Raw genomic sequence first — 20,424 nt, 5'->3', positions numbered from 1 at the left:
TTCAATTAAATGAAGTGTACCTGTCCACTCCTGCCATATGCATCGACTGTACAGCACACAGTAAACGTAACTAAACATTGTGGAATCAAATCCATATAGTTATATATTAAAAAAAACTCTCTAATATTTTAGTTTTATATTTTATTTAGCCTAAATGTATAATAGCTCTGCTCTGGTCGGCTTTTGCAGTGAACTCTCTCAAACGCTTGATACTGACGTCACCACTAAACGGAATCAGCGTTGCCAGATTTTGCGAGAGAAATAAGCAACAAAGGTCTATGAAAACAAGCCCAAAAGAAGCGAGCCCTTCGCCCTTTAAACATTGGCTATTTCTACATCTAATCTACAAGCTAGAAACATTTGGAATATTTTGAAACATATTAACAACACAAATCTTGTACAAATCTAACTAACCTCGCGTCACCAGTCTTTCCACCTCGGAGGAAAAGGCAAAAACAAGCCCAACGTCACTTATAATAAGCGGACATGGCAACACTGATGATTCTGGTTGGATAGCTTGCCTTTAAGGGACTCCCTCTTTCTTTGGTGTTTCGCCCAGGTGGGCGTGGTTATATGCCTAAACCGAACCTTCTTTAAGAGACTATGCCTCAAAACCACGCCCACCTGGTCGAAACACCAAAGAAAGAGACCCTCCCTTTGCCTTTAGTGTGGCGCCCCTTTTTAACTCTATGGTGGCGCCATGTTAGGTTGATCCATGTTAATGAACTTCTTTTGTTGTGATCGCCGTGCAGCGCTGCTGTTATTCTAGTAATAGTAACAGATTCCAGAAGCACAACGACCTTGTTTTAACACTTAAAGGATGAGCGGCGGAGTGTATGGAGGCGGTGAGTGGCAATTACACTACAAAATAGCATGACATTATATCAACCACGTTGTTCCGTTTTGTTCGCGTGTAATGCTATATTCCTAGCTAGCATCTTTAGTAGGCTACTGTGCTAACTTTGCTAACAACAACATGGATTGGAAACCAACACAGTTTTGTACTTTGCTCACTGTAAACAGTAGATAAGTGAATAGTATCTATCAACGTTTTTCTTTTTTAAATAAACTGCCTCGTCTTTACTAGTCTAAATTATGATTAATAATGAGCCAGCTAGCCGGTACCCAGCGTTGCCATATTTTGTGAGAGAAATAAGCAACCTGGCCTAGGAAAACAAGCCCCAAAGAAGTAATTTAGGCCACATGAGCACTTTAAACCTATATGCATCGGCTATTTGAAAATAGCAGATCTGCAAGCTCGTTGTGAGCTTGTAGATCTGCTATTTTTTTTTAAAACAATTTTTTTTTAAACATTCTAACACAAATGCTCCCTGTGGCACAACATTTTCATGAAAATATTTGAGAACCACTGGTTTAAATAATTATGTAAAAATGTGGAAGCAAGCCTCAATAAGCAAGTACACTTTAGAAACGAGCCCAAAAAAACCGCAATTACCAATATTAATACAAGCAACTTTACAGAAAAAGAAGCCCAAAGTCGCTTATAATAAGCCGACATGGCAACACTGCCCGGTACCATTAGCAGGTAGCAGGCTAATGAATGAATGAGAGAAAGTGGGCTGGCCTGACGACCCTTAACAAACTACTACTGTCTGGTTGTTGTCTGTAAGATCAGATGTAAGATGCCACCCGAAATACCCCAGTACTCTGTGTCATCAAATTACAACAACGTGCCGTCTGCCGTGGAAGTTACTACAACAAAAATCTAGGCCAGTGTTTAACTCTGAGAGAGTGTCAGTGTACACATCTGGAACCATTTGGTTACATTTGTACAGTCTTCGAGTTACAAATTGATAATTACACATTGAGGATTAGATCTCTACAGCATATTTGACATAATGCAGTGGACATTATATTTTCTATATGTGAGGAGTGAGTCCAAAGTAATTCTTCAGTCCGGGCTGGGGGGTCATCTGGTGGTGATGGGCAACAAGGCTCAGCTATGCACACCTCTACCGCCTTGTTCCCAAGAATCATGCCATGTTGCTTTCTGACACTGGTCAGTTGATTGTGTTAAGCCATATATTCCTATCATAGAATATGTGTCTACCAAGAATGTGGTGATCATTGAATGAGCTGCACACTGAGCTACAGAACATCACAGCTACCAGTGTTGTTCCCTAGCTGAAATGACGTGATTTACATGGCATGATGACACATTGGTGAAAAGGTGGTTACAATGTTGTCAATCAATTGGGTACCTCTAATGCAAGACCCTTTGATTGTATAGTTAAGTTATACTAGCTTGAAGCCCCATATCCATCCTCTGTATTTGACCCATATTAACTATTAGGAGCAGTAGGCACTAGGCAGTCACAGAGCTGTGCCGGAGCCCAGCTCTAAGGCCTTAGTCAATGGCACTGGCAGGAGTATGTCCCAAACACGCATGTCTTTCACAGTGTAGGTTCAGATACACTGACTTGCACACACCCAGAGCGTTTTTTAGACTTGTCTTGCATCTCGGTATAATATAAGGTCTTTCGCTGTATGTTTGTCTCATTGCACTATTGTCTCTTCTACAGATGAGGTGGGAGCTCTGGTTTTTGATATTGGCTCGTATTCAGTAAGAGCTGGCTATGCGGGAGAAGATTGTCCCAAGGTAAGTGGACCAGGCAAAATGACCTGATTAATAACTATGTATCTTCTTCTCCTCCTCTGTGACTTTACTTTCCCACGGGAGGAGAACGCCATGTTCAGAAAAATGAGGACTGTCACTCTGGAGACAAGTGGCATAAATTGAGTTAAGATCTTTTCTTCTCCGTGTCTTTAATGTGTCCCAGGAAGATTGTCTGTTTCATATACTATACTAAATGGTAGTGCATCAGTAGTTGATTTGTAAAAGAGGGATGGTGGGGTCTTATGGGAACAAACATTTCGAAGGTGTAGGAGCAGCTGTTTACCCATCTTTATTTTATATGCAAAAGACATTCGTGTTGGCCTGGACCGCTGGCGCAGCGGTCTGGGCACCTAAGCTCCAAAGTAGCCTGACAGCGCGCCGCAGGTTCGAGTCCCAATCCCGACGGCCTTTGCTGCATGTCACTCCCCATCTCTCTCCCCATTTCCTGTCAAACTACTGCCCTATCAATAAAGGCATAAAAGCTGCCTTTTGTACCCAACAAAAGCTGAACTTTGTTAAACGGTACTGCTCACAAATTTGATTTGCACATGCGCACACACATCAGTGTCGATGCTGAAATGAGCCCTAGTGCAAGATGTTCTTGGAGAGCGTGAGACAGTGTTTTTGACATGTCTCGCACCAAAAAGGTAAAAAGGTTGCCATCCCTGCTGTCGTACGCAAGAGTCAGCAAATGAGATCCTCTGTCAGTAGCCAGTGTTCACCTCAGATTCACCTATGTTCAGCCAATTATCGCGGAGATACACTTCAGACAGTCTCTGTTCGTGAAATGGTGGTGGTGGTGGTGGTGGCTGAACACGCTCTCAACACTACCGCAACAGCAACTCCTTATATATGGTACACAAGGATTTAAAGCCCTGGCCTTGAGGATATAAACATTTGACAAACAAACTTCATTATATGCCTCTCCTCTCTTTTGGCTCTGGGGGAGGGAAAGAATCTAAAAACTGGAGTTATGGACTTCATGGTGATAATGTTGGCCTGCTAAGCGGAAGAGAATATTGAGCATTCTTCTAGTCAGTTACCTAAGTAACAACATGGGCAGAGATATTATGGTACATCACGTCAATGATACCACTGACATGTTGAGGCTGACAGGATATTGTGTCGACCACATAATCACAACTACACTGGTTCGATTCGGCTGGACACCTGTGTTGTATCGTCTCTCCCCCTCCCTGTTATCCTATATCAAAAGCATAAACTGATCTTGTAGATATTTAATGAACACAAACTTCATCTAAACTCACCTTGCTGGGTTATAAAACTTGTCCTGACTCATCTTGTCCTTATTTCGGGTTTGGGCCTGGTTCAGGCGGACTTTCCTACGGTCATCGGTGTGACTGTGGACCGAGAGGATGGCAGCACTCCGATGGAGACGGATGGAGAGAAGAGCAAGCAGAGCGGGACCACCTATTACATTGACACCAACCAGCTGAGGGTGCCCAGAGAAAACATGGAGGTCATGTCACCACTCAAGAATGGCATGAGTGAGTGTTCAAACAGTTGTTTTTTGTCACAGTTATATGTCTATATACATGTGTATTGATTTCCAAAATATTTTCCTTTTTATATGCCTGTTTTCATATATAGGAATTAGTTACATTCTGTGGTTCCTTTCTGGTTCGTTTATAAGTTTCTAATGTATCATTCTAGAGTGACTTGGGGACGTGCAGAGACCTATAGTAGCTGTCACAGACTGAAAGATAAGCTGTTGTAGTCCTACAAAGACTGTAACACCTAGAAATCTAGTTTAACCAAGGAGTTGACACAGAAAGCTAGAATTTGGAATGTGACACAATGGCCCATTTTGCCAACCCAGAATGAGACATACATTGATTGTTGAAAAACCGTTCACACGGTTTACTGTTGTGGTACAGACAGTCGGTAGTTATTACAAGACATTTCTGATTGAGCATTGTGGAACTCCACAACTGTGCATGTTAGCGTCTGTGATGTGCAAGCATGTGAGAATGGATATAGCCTATTTTTTTTTGACATTTTGGTCTGATGAAGAACCAATTATCGCAATATTGCACTGATATGGCAGACTTTTGTCACCTTTCCCTGCCCTAGTACTTACATTATCATTGTAACCTCAGAAAAAAAATCCTACCATCTTGTTTCTGGCTTCAAATACATTAAAATAAACATTTCCATTTTGCCTCCTCCATTGGTTTCTTTAACGATGACAACTAAGTATAATCACTACATTGCGATCGTCTGAGAGTCTTGTGCTTTAATTCAGTTTTTTGGGGGAAGTTGCGGAACACAATATTCATTCATTACTATTAAGAGATCTCCTGTTTCTTCACTTTGCTTACCCAATTATTGTGGTATTTGATGAAGTTTGCTTTTTTGAGGGTATCTTTTTATTATTATTTTATTTCAAAAACATACACAAATAAATGTTTACTTCCTACACTCCGATTTGGTTGTACTTGGTCTAAACACACAGCTGCGTTTGCTAGAGTGCACTGTCCCCTCGGAAGTGTCACTGAATATGAAGCATTGTGCTCCTACAGCTCCTACATACTGACATACAGTGTAGCTGACTTTGCTAATCAAAAACCCAGTCCAGGAGGGGTATAGCTGTGGGTCTATTTAGAGAAGACTGTGACCCCAATCTTAATTGCGGCAGAACTGAGCTGTGGGACTGCAGGCCCCCTTAGAGAGATGACCTGAAACATTGGTGCTTGTCGCTCAAATTATCCCCCACTGCTCTATTTTCTCTGCCATCTGACCCAATGATGATGCCAAAAGGTGCACGTTTATGTGTGACGTTGGTCCTTCTGCAGGCATGTGCCTATGAGGTTCAAGGTCACTTGGTTTTGTTGGCTAAACTGTTGGCAGTGACGTTAAACGTGCATTACATGAAATGTCCTCCTTCATTCATGAATGAGGACTTGTAGCAAAACCAAACATTATACAGCACCAGTTTGATATCAAGTTTAATCCCAAAAAGAGTGTAGTCATGATTATGAAGACTAAGGAGGATCGGAATGCAGCATTCCCCTCTTTTTCTCTGGCAGACAAGGTGCTCACTGCTCAATGTTGTAGACAAGGTCAAATATCTGGGTCACATCATTAGGGATGACCTCTGTGATGATGATGATGATGTTCAGAGTCACAGTTCTGTAAATTGTATGCACAAGCCAATATGTTGTCAGATATGTGTAATGTTATATGTGTAATGATGATGATGTCAAGATCGCCCTTTTAAAGCTTACTGTACACCACTGTCTGTATAATGCTCACTTGTTGTGCAGCTACAGTAAATGTAAATATAATAAGTTGTGGGTTGCATATAATGATGCTGTCTGAATCCTGCTGAGGCTTTCAAGGTGGACAAGTGCTAGCCAATTGTTTGTAAACAGTGCTGTTCCCACTCTGTCCTCAGAAATCTAATGTACAGTTTTATGATGAGGTTGAAGTTATAATGGCTGCATTAGGTACTCTTCTTGTTTTTTGGAGACATTGGAGAGGGTGTATGTATGGTTTTTAGAACTCTTCTATGTTTTTTTGTTTTTAGTCTTTGTTGTCTTTTATATGGACCTATTAGAGTCTGAAATAAAGATTGATTGATAACATGGTTAAAGAACTCTAATATCTCTTTTTCAACAAGGTGTTTGGGGTGGGGACACAACTTGTTTTTGCATGGGACACAATACAACAGCAGTAGTAATTTTACACTGGAAATCAAGTTGTATCCAAATCAGAAAATCGAAACCTCATTGCATGCAATAGAAAGCCATGAAAAAGCACACAGAACATAAAAGTGTAAGCTTAAGAGCAACAGTTATACCTAAATCCATTTTCTCTGTTCTTTTCTGTTCCACCCCTTGTGTAGTCGAGGACTGGGACAGCTTCCAGGCCATTCTAGATCACACCTATAAGATGCACTTCAAGTCCGAGCCCAGTCTGCACCCAGTGCTCATGTCAGAAGCATCAGTAAGTATAAGCCTGATCACCACTGGTTATTTGAGCTGTGAGTGAATTAATAGACCATTTGTATCTTCAAGCAGCCAAATCCTGGTAAACTAGCCCTAGTGTGTCTCTGTGAGTCATCAATCAGAGCCTACTTTAAAATGTCATAGTGGCAGCTAAAATACTGAATGTGGCAAATGCCTTTCAAAACTGAGGGGCTATATGAGACCATTTGTTGTTAGTGTGTGTATGTTCAAAGAATCCTGCGATCATGGAAAACTCCTATTGTACTTGCCATTGTTATCCTCCTGTGTACCTGGAATCTGACAAAGAATAATGTGATCTAATGTAAATGGTACTATGGTCTGTTCCATGTGTCTGCAGTGGAACACGCGAGCGAAGCGGGAGAAGCTGACGGAACTGATGTTCGAGCATTACAACATTCCTGCTTTCTTCCTTTGTAAAACAGCGGTGCTGTCTTCGTATCCTTTACATCACTCCCTCCCGCCTGCAGTGCAATCATAGCAACAAAGCAAAGCAAAGCAATTTGAGCTTTGTTGCAAAGCATCACGTTCAGTTTTCATATGATAGGAGATTGAAGGATCTAACTTGGCTCTTTAGACTTGATATCTGATCTCTGTCCGTCGAAATATTTACTGTAACATTTCCTTGACTCTGAGGATCTCAGCTTTGCCAATGGGCGTTCCACGGGCCTGGTGTTGGACAGTGGGGCCACACACACCACAGCTATCCCTGTGCACGACGGTTATGTCCTGCAGCAAGGTGACTGTCATCATGTTGAGAATGTCATTTTTATTGAGTGACGCTTGTCTAAAGGGTCCTGTATTAGCCTTTACTCCAGTGTCTATTGCAGGGTGATTTAATTTGGTTAATTAGTTCACTGGTTCATTTGGTTCACTGACAACTGATGTAAATGTTAAGATTCAAGCCTGCAGTGCAATGCACCTCTCCTAATGACTCTATGTCCCCATCTATAGGCTCGGGTGATCTTTTCAGCAATGACTGAGAATAATTGCCACACTAAGGAATTTCCCTATGAAACACAATGGTCATAACACCTCTTGTTTCAATAAAGTTGAAATGATAAGAAGTAAAAAGTTAAAAACATTTTATATAAAATATCGGTGTAACTTTCACTTCTCCACTTCCCTGGAGATTGCCCCTGTCTTTAACAGACTTTGTGTGCATAATTGTATGCAATTATGCACACAGTTTGCATAATTGCATACATACAGAAAAACACAGTGTGAACGTTGGCTCATCCAATCAGAACCTCCCTTACTAAACGCCATTCACTGACATGCAGTGACTATGACTCCTAGTGGTCTTTGATAGTTAGAAACCAAATTAATGGACCTTTAACACCTTTACCGCCGGGCCCGTAGTTCTACGGGCCGTTAAATCCAACGGTTAAGCGCCGAGCCCGTAGTCCTACGGGCTGCGGTCTTTTCGCGCATGCGCGGTCCGGGTGCACTTTCGGAATTTTTTTGATCCACTTCCGTTTCCGGTTTGATGACAGGAAATAGAATTATTTGGGATCCGGTTTCGACGATCACGCCCGCTCCCATTCTACAGACGAAACTGAAACTCAATTCTCTTCCTGTAGTTTTTTCTCCTCGCATTTCACTGTTTAACGTAATCCGCTCTAACTACAGTCATGGAAGTCCGTTTGACATGCGGTCTTCACTGGGAGATACAGGGAGATCTCGCGGATGTAAACAGACCGTTCACGGCTCAATCTTAAGGATTTTAACAAGATCTATGGCGACATGAAAAAAACAAAAAAACAACAAAAACACCTTGGCAGGTGAGTACATTATTATGAGATTAACCTCTGGCGGTGGATGTGTTAAGGATTTAAATTAACACTGAGGATTTTACAATGTATATTGGGGGTCCCAGAGATAAAAACCTTTATCAAATGGGGCTCCTTGGCCTAAATATATCTTTGAAATTAAAAAGGGTAGAGAATGCACAGTGCTAAAGCATGCAATGTACACACACCATGTGTATACAAAGTTTGTTAAAGACAGGGACAATGTTGGGGAAAGGGGAGAAGTCAAAACTGCACCATTACGGTCCTTTAACCCATTAAGACCTGAGGCCGATTCTACAAATGTCTTCTAAAATCCTAACCTTTTTCTGAAAAATGTATGTTTCTGTATCAGTGGTTCTCAAACGTTTTCATAGACCCCCAAAATTGTATTTGGCCGCCGACCTCCATCTAATTTTTTTTTGTTCCAGGGACCCCCAGAAGCAAAGATTTGAGTAAAAAAAATGCACTTGTACAACAAAATGTATATATTCAAAGATTTGCACAAACTTTAAAAAATGTATATATACAAGCTCACAGCGCATCACGTCGTGCCGCGCCGTGAGCTTGTAGATCTGCTCTTTTTGAATAACCAACCAATGTCCCATATAGCTCTGTTGTCTGGCAGAAACCAGCTCCAACTCCAAATGTTCTACAGCTGAATGGACTGCCGAGCTCACAATGAGGTTGGAGGTCAAAAGAGGGTGGAGCCTGGGGTCAGCAAAACCAGCTAACTCCACCCCCCTTTGGTGGACTTTAGCAGAAAGTTTGAGGATCCAATGGAGTTAGCTGGTTTTGTCAGAAGCGCTTTTTAATACTTTTCATTGGTTCAATATTTCTTAAATCAACACACAGACGTAAAGGGTGTTCAATTTTCCACTTTTGCATTTTTTTCCATAAATCAGTGCTGATTTATGGAAAAAAATGCAAAAGTGGAAAATTTGAGTTGGCTGGTTTCTGCCGGACAGCAACACTGTATAGCTAAAATAAATGCTTTCCCGGTTTTAATGGGTTGAATTCAGAAATACAATGCATCTACAGTACAATTCTCATCAACACTGTACGACAAGGGGCAGGAAGATGCAACGAGAGCCTCGGAATGAGCTTTGATATCATATCATCCACCTCCCAAATTATCCCCCTGAATGTTCAAGAAAGGGATTTTGGAGGCAGTGTATCAGGAAATGGCTGTCATTGTTGCTCAACCTCAAGATCTATTCTTTCTGCACGAAAGCCATTTGAGTAGGAGCTGCAGTGAAACGCAAGACAGAATTGCAGGAGCCTAAATTGGTATATAAATACGATGTGGGTTGTGTGTGACGGTTGCCAAGAAATCGATAAAATCATTTTAGTTGATGAAACTTGAGGAAATGGTAATGTAGAGAACTCTATTGTATTGGGGCCAGAAAGGACAGATAAGTATTTTTAGAAGACTGTTACATACTATATTGTTTGTATAGTTATGTAAAATCAAAGTTTAACCTCTTAAGACCTATTCATTTTTTCTGGGAAAAAATGAACTGACACACCGTAATGCAAATGCGTTAGATACCGTAGGCTATTTTTGAAAGAAATTAACAAATAGATTATTTTTGTAAAGGTTCACCTATGACCAAAATAGAGACTGCAGGGTTTCTTAGTAAAAGATCGCCACATACATCTGCTCATCTCTCTAGATGAGCATGAAGATATTTAATTGTGCTCTGTCTACAACGACTAATAACTTTGTTTTATTTTCCCCTCTGATAGGCATTGTGAAGTCACCCCTGGCTGGAGACTTTATGAGCATGCAATGTAGAGAGCTATTTCAGGAATTAAGTGTTGAAATAGTCCCTCCTTACATGATTGCATCAAAGGTGAGACCTGCTAAAGTAAGTCAAAACCATTTTCATATCTCACTGACTATTTATCTCACGGTGGTGGGAGGTGTATTGTAAGTACTTTATTTCACAAATATGTTTTCTAGGCTTGGCCCTTTTGAAGGAGATTTTGCACGCTGCAAACAGATCCATTGTGTGTCGAGCTTGTGTTTGTGATATACCCACATGCTGTGTATACTGTATACATACATAATGCTCATCCTATGCCTGTCATTTAAACCACACGTATTTCTAGATGATGATCTCGTCAAACATGTCTTCTGGATTTATGTTGGCATGCAATGATGTTGGCAACTCTCAACACAAGTTAATATAAACAGACTTAAAGCCATACTGTGTCATTTATTCAATTAAACAAAAGTCATTTTTGATCTCATCTTTCACTGGTATATTTTTCACAGTAACATTCCACATAAATGTGTTTTTTGACCACTATCTAATTTTAATCATGATTGTCCGCTCCCAAAACTCATGCCAAAATTACATAGGCACCGGAAGTGTATAATTTATTTATGTATTGATAAATACTGTTACTGATGATGTGTTCCAAAATATCCTTGTGTGCTAGTAGCATTCTTTCCCCATTGACAAATGCTCTAATGACACAGAGCTACCAGTAGGTGTTGCCAAAATAAGACTACTGAAATGAAAGTTGCACAGTATGGCTTTAAAGAAAGACCAGGAGCACTATCTGGTTCACCATATTAGTGATATGTACCTAGAATGGCTTTGTGCATCTGTGTTGTACAACCGTACTAGTGATGTGTACCCAGAATGGCTGTGTGCATCTGAGCTGTAAACTGTACTAGTGATATGTACTGTATGCACCCAGAATGGCTGTGTGCATCTGAGCTGTAAACTGTACTAGACTAGTGATATGTACTGTGTACCCAGAATGGCTGTGGGTATCTGTGCTGTATAACTGCTCTAGTGATATGTGCCCATGTCAGAATGGCTGTGTGCATCTGTGCTGTATATACCTGCAATAGAGCACCAAAGTCTGACGTAATTTACGCATCCTACCTGGGTCATGTTTTTTTCCCCCTTTCTGAATTCCCATAGACGTGTTTAATATCATGTCACATAACAACTGTGTTCCAAAAATAAACAAATGAGCATGGCTTTGACGCATATGGGTATGAAGCATCAACTGGTGGCGAGAAAACGCTAACGTTACCGCCGCGAATTAATAGAATATTCGCCAGAAACGGACTGTATCAAATATGAGTGACTGACTATCGTAAACGATACAGAGCCACCTCCCTGACAATAGCGCCGGGACTATTTTTTTTATTTTTTTACCACAATTCTTATACGAGACGATTCTAAGATGACCCAATGTTATTCTCCATAGAGAAATTACTTCCGTGACCCAGGGGATGAACGAGTGACATCAGGACTTCGGTGTGTTTCACCTCCATGCCCTCGTACTTCATTGCTGTCTTAGACTAGCCACTGTCCAAAACCACATTGTTTGTCCTTGCAGGATGCTGTGCGTGAGGGCGCACCGGCTAGCTGGAAGAAGAAAGAGAAACTACCTCAAGTTACGCGCTCCTGGCATAACTACATGTGTAATGTAAGCAACATGTCTCTGTACTGTTAAATTATATGATGACTGCTCGTGGACAAAAAAAACTAGATTTCTTATAATCGGCTAAATCGATTGGACAGATTAACCACTTAATTAGATAAAATATAATTGCACAATGCCTATAATTGATACAACCTCACAACACGTCACATTGTGTGCTTGTAGATAGGGTGGGTGTTTTTTCCCCCCCTATTTTCACACGTCACCATTGTACAACAAAGTATAAGGCCTGTATTATACTATTGAGCTTGTAGATCAATAGGCATTGTGCAATTATATTTGATTGACTTTGGAAAAGCTCACGATTGTATGCATAAATTACTCACGTTATTAAGTAATGACTTCGAGAATGAATCTGAGAATTAACTAAAACCAAAATGGCACCCACATATTCACATTAAATCTCCTAAAGCTGCAGTAGTCAACTGTGGAGAAAGAATCCAGAGACCAATTCAAGACGAGGAAAGATGTATGCGAGATGGAGACCATCAAAATGTGGTCTTGAGATCAGACAGCTCTGCTGTGAATGAAAAGTGCTGTGGTGATCATGTGCTGGTATTTCTTCCCTGCCATCCACAGACTGTGATCCAGGACTTCCAGGCCTCTGTGCTGCAGGTGTCAGACTCGCCATATGATGAACAGTAAGACAGTTATGGAATGTAATCTTAAAACCATATGTCAGTCATATTATGCTATGTGACTCTTTTGGACGATTTCAATTCTGGCAAACCTAAATTAAGAACGAGTTGATACATTTTATTTACCTCTTAGTATTCATAGTTGCTTACAGAGTTGTTACTGCCTTAAAACCATGTAAGCCCTATTTCATACTTTGTTCGACAGTGTCCTGCAAAAGTAGCGAAAATAGATAATCTACAAGCTCAAAACGCCTTGCATCGTGAGCTTGTAAATGGTCTATTTTCCCTTTTTTGGGGGAAGATATTTTGTATTTGGTTGAAAGTGGTTAACCTAACCCAATTTCATTTCCTCAGGGTAGCAGTCCAGATGCCCACTGTTCACTATGAGTTGCCTAATGGTTACAACTGTGACTTTGGGGCAGAGAGACTTAAGATCCCAGAGGGACTGTTTGACCCTTCTAATGCCAAGGTAAGAATCTCTGGCACTCGGAATGAACTACAATACAACTATTGCTTAATCCAGAATAAGGTTGATGTTGTCAAATAGCACAGTAAGTGTTTTTGTTTTCTGTCAAACACTTATCTGTCAACTTACACAGAGTGAACGCAATAATACGGATATTTGTCCAGTTGAAAATCTATATGGGTCCTGCTTTGGATTCATCTATTAGACAGAATCCAGTCATGAAAAGGGGAATAAATCAGATATGTTAGGACATGGGTTAATTTTAGATTGTTCTTTTAGCAGTTAATGTTTTACAATTTTATATATTTTATCTGTCTGTCAATCATTGTTTTTGGTGTGAAACTGTTGTAAAACTGTATGTTGTCTGATTTCCACAGGGTCTGTCTGGTAACACCATGTTAGGAGTTGGCCACGTGGTGACCACCAGCGTGGGGATGTGTGATATCGACATTCGACCGGTAATTATAGGGGATTTTTAAACGTGGGTTTGGGGTGCAGCAAAGTATCTCATATACTGCATCTGCAGTATAGAGTACTTGGTGTAGATTTAGGCCCTTTTAGGCATTAAGTGTGATACGAAAACAAATGATGTGGTGCAGTTTGGGTGACCATCTGGACATGTGGCTGTTGATGGAATCACAGGCTCTAGTTGGAACTGCACTAACATTTTTCATAAGTGAGGATCATCAAACATCAGTCCTTACTGCAGTTAAAATGGCATATTCATGGGAAGCTGCTCATGCACCATTGAAACCCTCTATACTGTGTTGATCGGGGTCTCTCAGGGGTCTATACCTTTAGAAAATCTATAGGCTCACAGTGTAAGATTGTAAATCTGTTATTTTTGCAGACTGTTGGCCTATTATGTATGACATGCCCATAATTGGGACACTAGGGTTCATGTGGTTAAAAGGACCATGCCAGCATCTTGTCATTGGCTATTCACAGCTTCGGCCATGTATCGTGGATAAACATGGACCCATTTCCCATTAATGGCTTTATTTTTAGATTTTGCGTTTGTTTGTTATCCAAAGTCATTAAAATGTTACTGAACTTACCTGAATAATTTAGTCACTGTTGTCTAAATGTTATTGTGTGGATTAATGCAGTACATGTAAATCATGGAGGTTTGAATTTTATTCATAAATCAATCTTAAATCAATCTCCAGGGACTTGTCGGGTAGACTATTCATATCAATCCATACTTTCACCATAATAACCCTACCCCCCCTATTCTAACATGTCATAATAGGCAAACATTTGTTGAAAATAAGTGAACCACGTCACAACGTGATGTGAGATAATACATTTGCTATTTTCCGTGAAGAGATTTGGTATAGAGGAAAAAGGGGACCAAGTACAGACCCCTGGGGAGGGGGGGGGGCAGTCGATTAAAGAATGGAAAACACTTGGCTTCCTCGAAAATCAAACGAACCACAGTGTGCTTTGGAAAAAGGTCAGCTGTAATGTCAAGTATACCATGAGTCATAGACAATGGGCTAAACTTGCCAGACCACTGGTATGGTCCTTTTTAATTCTGTTCTCATCATGCCATTTTCCCGTAGTATTATGTGGGGGGAAAAATGAATTGCTTACTATGTGGTGTGTCTCTCTCAGGGTCTGTATGGCAGCGTGGTGGTGACAGGAGGAAACACACTTATTCAGGGCTTCACTGATCGACTAAACAGAGAACTCTCTCAGAAGACCCCTCCCGTGAGTACTTGACAATGCTGCCATGTCTGTCACTTGATATTGATTACACCAATATACACCAATAATCACTATAATTTCTCACAAGTTATTATTTTCCTTCATTTTTGCCTTCCTGAACTTGCTTTTCTTTTTTAAATTATGTTTATTTGCCTTTATGCATCATCAGTTTGTATAGAGTCATCTTCTCCAGCAAGAAAAAATAGAAAGAAAACGAAAGAAGAACTTTTTACAGTTCGGCAGAAATACTGTATCTACAAAAATAAAGTATCTACAAAAATAAAGTATTCATACATGGCATCTCCCATGTTTATACAGTAAAGGAGTAGTTCACCCCAAAAAATACTGAATTTCTATCAATTACACACCCCGTGAAGCCTTGAATTCATGGAGATTTTTTTGTTTTTGTCGCATTCCTAAGCCAATAATTTGATGACCGGCAGAGACTCAAATGCAGGTCAATTGAGTCGGTCATCAAATTATTGGCTTACAAACTGAAAAGGAAACTAAAAAGTCTACAAATTAATGAAAAAGAAAATTAGCTTACTTGAACTGAAATGCGTTTCTGAACACGATTTTCTGCTAGAGTCTAACATGGTGTCTTATCTACAGAGCATGAGGCTGAAGCTGATCGCTAACAACACAACAGTGGAGCGACGGTTCAGTGCTTGGATAGGAGGCTCCATCCTGGCATCACTAGTAAGTAAAGGCAGTTGATATTTTATTTTACTTTTGGGACAATAAATAGAGTGAATTGCTATAGCAGTTTAGAGTGATGTGCCTTGCTCAAGAGCACATTAACAGCTGTTTAGGGTTTAATTTCTGTAATTTACTTTTACCACATTGATTAAAAAAATGGATTGGATTTTAATCAGAAAAGCATAATTGCAAAATGTTTTTGATATCATGACATACCAGGCAGTTGTCACAGTCTAACTAACTTTTTGACATTAGTATTTAAGTGGAGGTGAAAATGTGACCTTTGTCTCCTAGGGAACCTTCCAGCAGATGTGGATCTCCAAACAGGAGTATGAGGAAGGGGGGAAGCAGTGTGTGGACAGGAAGTGCCCTTGATTTGATCGCCGTATTTCTCCCAGGCCGTGTTCTGACACTGTCATCATATTCGCAACATCGTATTGAGTTCACCTCTGACCCGGACATTATTTTGTTTTTATAACTATTGATTGACTTTGTGTATATGTTTGTTTAACTCTGTTTTTATGTTGAATACCTAGGCCATAAATAACTGTAACAATGTTGCTTTGAAAAAGTGAGTTCCTTTATTCGTGTTGGTCTGTCCACTGCCTTATTGTATTTACATTGTCTGTGTCCTCTAGAAGCCTGTCTTTATCCAAAAAGTCCATTTAGGAATGGCAACATTTTTAGATCGGTTTCTTCAGGACACCAGTAATGTGTAGTGTCAGTGGGTGTACTGTACATTCGGTTTGAAGTGAACTGTGTTGTTTGTCTTGAAGCCTCTCTTTGAGTAAGAAATAAGCTTATCATAGGCAAACAGCAGTCAAATCTCAGTGCTTACTGGAATGTGATTTTCACATCAACTAAAATCTATTTAATTTTCACTTTTGTTAATCATCTTTTGAAAATAAAGTTTTTTTTTAGTTAACTGAATCCTGAGTATTTGTCATTTCATATAGGCCTAAGGGAATAGTTCACCCCAAAAAATACTTATTTTCTTTCAATAACACACCATGAAGCATTGTATTCATGGACTTTTTGACGCATTCCTCAGCCAATAATTTGATGACTGGGTGTATGTCCGGTAGGAGACTCAAATAGTATACTGTGAGTCTCCTACCGGATACATTAGCATCTTTCCGCTGGTAATCAAATTATTGGCTTTGGAATACGACAAACAAAATCTCCATGAATTCAATGCTTCATGGGGTGTGTAATTGATAGAAAACATTTTTTTTTGTGAACTAGTCCTTTAATTTATACTGTCTGGTCACAATGTTTTCACCTGATAAAATTACACATTTTAATTACGCTGAAAAAGGTTCAACCTTAATCTATAAATGCACGGAATCTGTGTGTGCATGTCCGAGTCCCACATACTGAATCACAAGACCAGAGGGAGTGATGTGACGGTTGGATCAGTGTTTGTGCAGAAATCCATGAATCCACAAATCTGTCTGTACCCATATGGACATCTACGATGTTGGTACTACCAGTAAAAACTGTCCTTCAAGATGAGTAACTGCACTAGGTACTCTGACAACGGGTACGGCCTAGACAGGGGCATGCATTCTCAAAAGGCAATGCCCTTTATTCGTTAATTATGGAATAAACAATGTTTAGTTTGAATGCCACCTGGCTCATTTAATCTGCTTTCCAAAATAACATCCCAGTTCTCTGATGCTTTTGTCCATCAAAACAAAGTAAACGTTATGCTTGAACTGAAACAACTCAGTCTGTGACATCGTGATACATTTATCAACATTTTAATTTTAAGTTAGAATACAGATGACATTTCAGCGTGGTATTGAACAACATTTATGCCGCAGAAACAATTCACTTTGTTACTCCCTGAATTGGGTTCGAGTAAGATGATCAATTCCATATAAACGAAAAAATACCAGCACTGCTTTGGTGTTCCGAAGGTGTGATTTATTATTAAAAATGTTCTTTCATTAACAGGAGTAAGGGGAAAAGTATTTATACGGCTCATGAAGAAACCTTCATGAGAGGAAACTTGTTCTTGAGTACAGCCAGATTTTTCCTTTCATGGTTGATCTTCCTGGTCCTCGCCCGAAGATGTTTTTCTATACGGAGCCTGCAAAACAGAGTGACACATTATGACAATTGAAGCCTGATTTACGCACGGGTGTCGCAAAACAAAAATAGCAGATAGCTGCGGCGCAACGTGTTGTGAGCTTGTATATTAGATATTTTCAGTGCGCGACACGATGCAAAACAAAGTATAACTCAGGCTTGAGGAGGTCTCAGACCCCTGGCCAAATGAGGACCAAGTTTTTAATGTGCCTAACATCACAGAAGGTCAAGTCCTCTACGTATGAGTCCTATAATATAATTTTCAGAAAACTTAACAAATGATAAGTGTAACATCTTACTTAATGTGTGGCTCAACGAATGATGGTGTGAAGAACGTCTTCTTGTTGTATGCCTTGTTCATGTACCAAGGAATTGCATGTTCTCTGAATTTGTACCTTGAGAAGAAAACAACATATGAATGATATTAGCAACATCTGCTTTTGGATGCACAGGTCATTGGAAATTTTGGTAAATTAAGATATTGAAATGACATGCCCAAATACCAGGTTGAAAGTGGTTAAATCATGGAAATGATGATATAAGCTCAAACTAAATGTGAATGAATTTAAACATGTGTAATCACCTCACATTTGGCTAACAGTACTTTTCATACACGTACTCTAAAACTCGCAAAAACATGTATATAAATGAGGGAGAATTATATGACCCAGTGAAAACCTATAGGGTCTGGGTGTTGGGGCATGAATGCAAAGCTCTAGTAAAATACAGTGCTGGGAAAAAGTAAGCACAGACCATGAAGGTGATGGTGTCAGGGAGGGATGTAGTCTACTTACTTTTTCCACATAACTAAATATCAGACTTTTGTTGGGCAAAGTATGATTTTGCCCTCATGCGTCGCATTGCAATGCGTCGGCAATTGTCACTATTATATGATATTATTTTTATTTGCCTACAATGACATGCCCAAAATGTGGATCGATAATTAATCGATTATTTTATTAAATTATCGATTTATTTTTTAAATTTACTAAATCAATTACTTGTTCAATTAACTGTTGGACCCCTACAGTTGAGTCCTGCATATCTTATCTTGTATAACTGACATACACTACTCACCAGTTGACTCGTCCAAATACATCTTTCCTCCACCCTCCTGGTTGGGCTTTCTCTTGGCCCGTCTGTAATAAACGTAGGGCCGTCTCTCTTTCCGTCACCACTGACTCCAACCTAGCCATTGACCGCTCAATCTAGGGAGAAGGACAAAGAAATTACCCCTTTTAGTGTAACTCACAACCTCCAAAATAAAGCTGTTGAGGATGTTGAATCAAAGTTTCACCAACCTTCTTTAATCGCTCTGGGCTAGGCATCGCGACTCTCTGACGTTTTGACTCCTGCTCAATGGTGAGGAGCATGTTCTTTTCTTTTAAGAGTATATACCTGAATTCAAATGCAAGTTACACATTGACCTACAAAATCAACATAGTTTGATCATGTACTCATACAGTATTAGCAGCAGTGTAATTCACTGCACCTACCAGAGTTTTTGCAAGTCTTCATTGCTTTTTGTCCTCAGCTGTTTGGCATCCCACGGTGCACCTATAAAACCATTTTAATAAACCAAAGCAAACTATTATATGTCCATTCACTAAAAAGCTTTTTGTCCTGCAGTATCCGAATAGACATGAAAGTTTGGGGTATCGTTTTACCTGATTTTACTGTGCTCTCTCCCCAGTTCTCAGGTAGGTCAAAGAACTCCTCCAGTCCCCTTCTGCAGACGGTTGTGTGCAAGGGTCTACATTGCCAAACAGCACCGATGTGACCGTGCCAAGCCGGGGAAATGAATGAAGACTTTTGCCTGGTGGGATTGGAATGATAGATTGGTTTTAGAGCAGTCTTCAACAGGGGGTCTACTCCGGGACTCCTGGGGGGGGGGGGGGGGGGGGGGGGGGATAGCTTCACAAGTCTATGAAACTATCTATGAAATCTAAGAAAAGGTTTAATCTGCAACACAATTTCATAAATCTCTCAGCTAAGGGGTCCTTGGCCTGATAAACGTTGAAGACCCCTGTTTTAGAGCAGTGGTTATCAACTTATTCAGGCCGTGATCCACCAAATTTGATCCTATTTGAACTGGGGACCCCCCACCCTGACAAGCACTTGGACTGTAGGAGTTGAGACATTAAATTTAGTTTGACTCGGTTCCACAGATAAATAGTGAAAATAGCTGATCTACAAGCTCACGCGAGGCGTTGTATGCTTGTAGATCAGCTATTTCTTTCTATTATTTGACAATTTGGCCAATGTTTGACGAGTTTTATAGTATAGTTTGTTGATTACTTTTGATGCAGTAATGCATGGTCTCTTTCTTTTTCACCTCTATTTTTTTTTTAAACTCAGTATATTGTCACTTTTGCTGTCTTTTGGGGACCCCCCCCCCCTAAAAAAAAAATCTCCCAACCCACAGGCTGAGAACCACTGTTTTAGAGGACATCATCACCCATGGGCCATGACAACACGAATGAGCAGAGGCACTACTAGACACACTCACACACAACATTATCAGATGGTTTTACTGTTTATATTAATAATCGTGTCATATGACCCAACAGAACGTTACCTGTGTACATAGGAGTTGCATGTGGTGAAGCTTAGAGCAGACTGTTGAGTTGAGGAGATCCTAATAACGTTGGTAAAATGCTTACAGAGCGTCAAGACGCGTCCTGCTGAGGTCGTCGCCATCTTTGATTCTGTCACCTGTGACTGCGTTGCCATATTTGGTGAGAGAAATAAGGAACCAGGTCTAGGAAAACAAACCCAAAAGAAGCAACTAGGCCGCATGAGCACTGACTGCGTCTGCGGCGTCGGCTATTTGAAAATAGCCGATCTACAAGCTCACAACGCGTCACGATGTGACGCGTTGTGAGCTTGTAGATCTGCTATTTTCAAAAACTCTTGCAATAAAATGTGG

General features: G+C 40.2%; 2 protein-coding genes across 3 annotated transcripts; one reads left to right on the top strand and one right to left on the bottom strand.

The window, feature by feature from the left end:
- The first annotated feature begins 701 nt into the window (after positions 1 to 701).
- actl6a (actin-like 6A) lies at positions 702 to 16,326 on the top strand. Of its 2 annotated transcripts, none has more exons than XM_080430060.1 (14): positions 702 to 845; positions 2,544 to 2,620; positions 3,972 to 4,146; positions 6,507 to 6,607; positions 6,968 to 7,065; positions 7,272 to 7,366; positions 10,167 to 10,273; positions 11,784 to 11,873; positions 12,468 to 12,529; positions 12,881 to 12,995; positions 13,370 to 13,450; positions 14,610 to 14,705; positions 15,315 to 15,401; positions 15,696 to 16,326. In XM_080430060.1, exons 1-14 carry the CDS (start codon positions 821 to 823, stop codon positions 15,774 to 15,776), a joined length of 1,290 nt encoding a protein of 429 aa, XP_080286186.1. In that variant the 5' UTR covers positions 702 to 820; the 3' UTR covers positions 15,777 to 16,326. The 2 variants fall into 2 exon arrangements, with proteins under 2 accessions (XP_080286186.1, XP_080286185.1); XM_080430059.1 differs by having other exon boundaries at positions 10,167 to 10,288.
- Positions 16,327 to 16,939: 613 nt separating this feature from the next.
- Positions 16,940 to 20,227, bottom strand: mrpl47 (mitochondrial ribosomal protein L47). Its single transcript, XM_080430706.1, has 7 exons — positions 20,074 to 20,227; positions 19,163 to 19,311; positions 18,992 to 19,052; positions 18,797 to 18,893; positions 18,573 to 18,703; positions 17,795 to 17,890; positions 16,940 to 17,496 (listed from the first exon to the last, which is right to left on the bottom strand). The coding sequence occupies exons 1-7, from the start codon at positions 20,193 to 20,195 to the stop codon at positions 17,388 to 17,390; spliced, it is 765 nt and encodes a 254-aa protein (XP_080286832.1). The 5' UTR covers positions 20,196 to 20,227; the 3' UTR covers positions 16,940 to 17,387.
- Between the last annotated feature and the right edge of the window lie 197 nt (positions 20,228 to 20,424).

This window comes from Gymnoscopelus braueri, assembly GCF_963280865.1.
Source record: "Gymnoscopelus braueri genome assembly, chromosome: 6".
In the NCBI taxonomy this organism is placed as follows: Eukaryota; Metazoa; Chordata; class Actinopteri; order Myctophiformes; family Myctophidae; genus Gymnoscopelus; species Gymnoscopelus braueri.
Note: the sequence above shows the minus strand (reverse complement) of the source record. Positions and strands in the feature narration are given on the sequence as shown.

Excerpts from the sequence above, each read along its gene's own strand:
- actl6a (XM_080430059.1), top strand. The coding sequence starts at position 821 with ATGAGCGGCGGAGTGTATGGAGGCG. Across the intron at positions 6,608-6,967 it reads TGCTCATGTCAGAAGCATCA|TGGAACACGCGAGCGAAGCG; the intron begins GTAAGTATAAGC and ends ATGTGTCTGCAG. Across the intron at positions 7,367-10,166 it reads CGGTTATGTCCTGCAGCAAG|GCATTGTGAAGTCACCCCTG; the intron begins GTGACTGTCATC and ends CCCCTCTGATAG.
- mrpl47 (XM_080430706.1), bottom strand. The coding sequence starts at position 20,195 with ATGGCGACGACCTCAGCAGGACGCGTCTTGACGCTCTGTAAGCATTTT. Across the intron at positions 17,891-18,572 it reads GTATTTGGACGAGTCAACTG|GTACAAATTCAGAGAACATG; the intron begins GTGAGTAGTGTA and ends TTTCTTCTCAAG. Across the intron at positions 17,497-17,794 it reads TTCGTTGAGCCACACATTAA|GCTCCGTATAGAAAAACATC; the intron begins GTAAGATGTTAC and ends TCTGTTTTGCAG.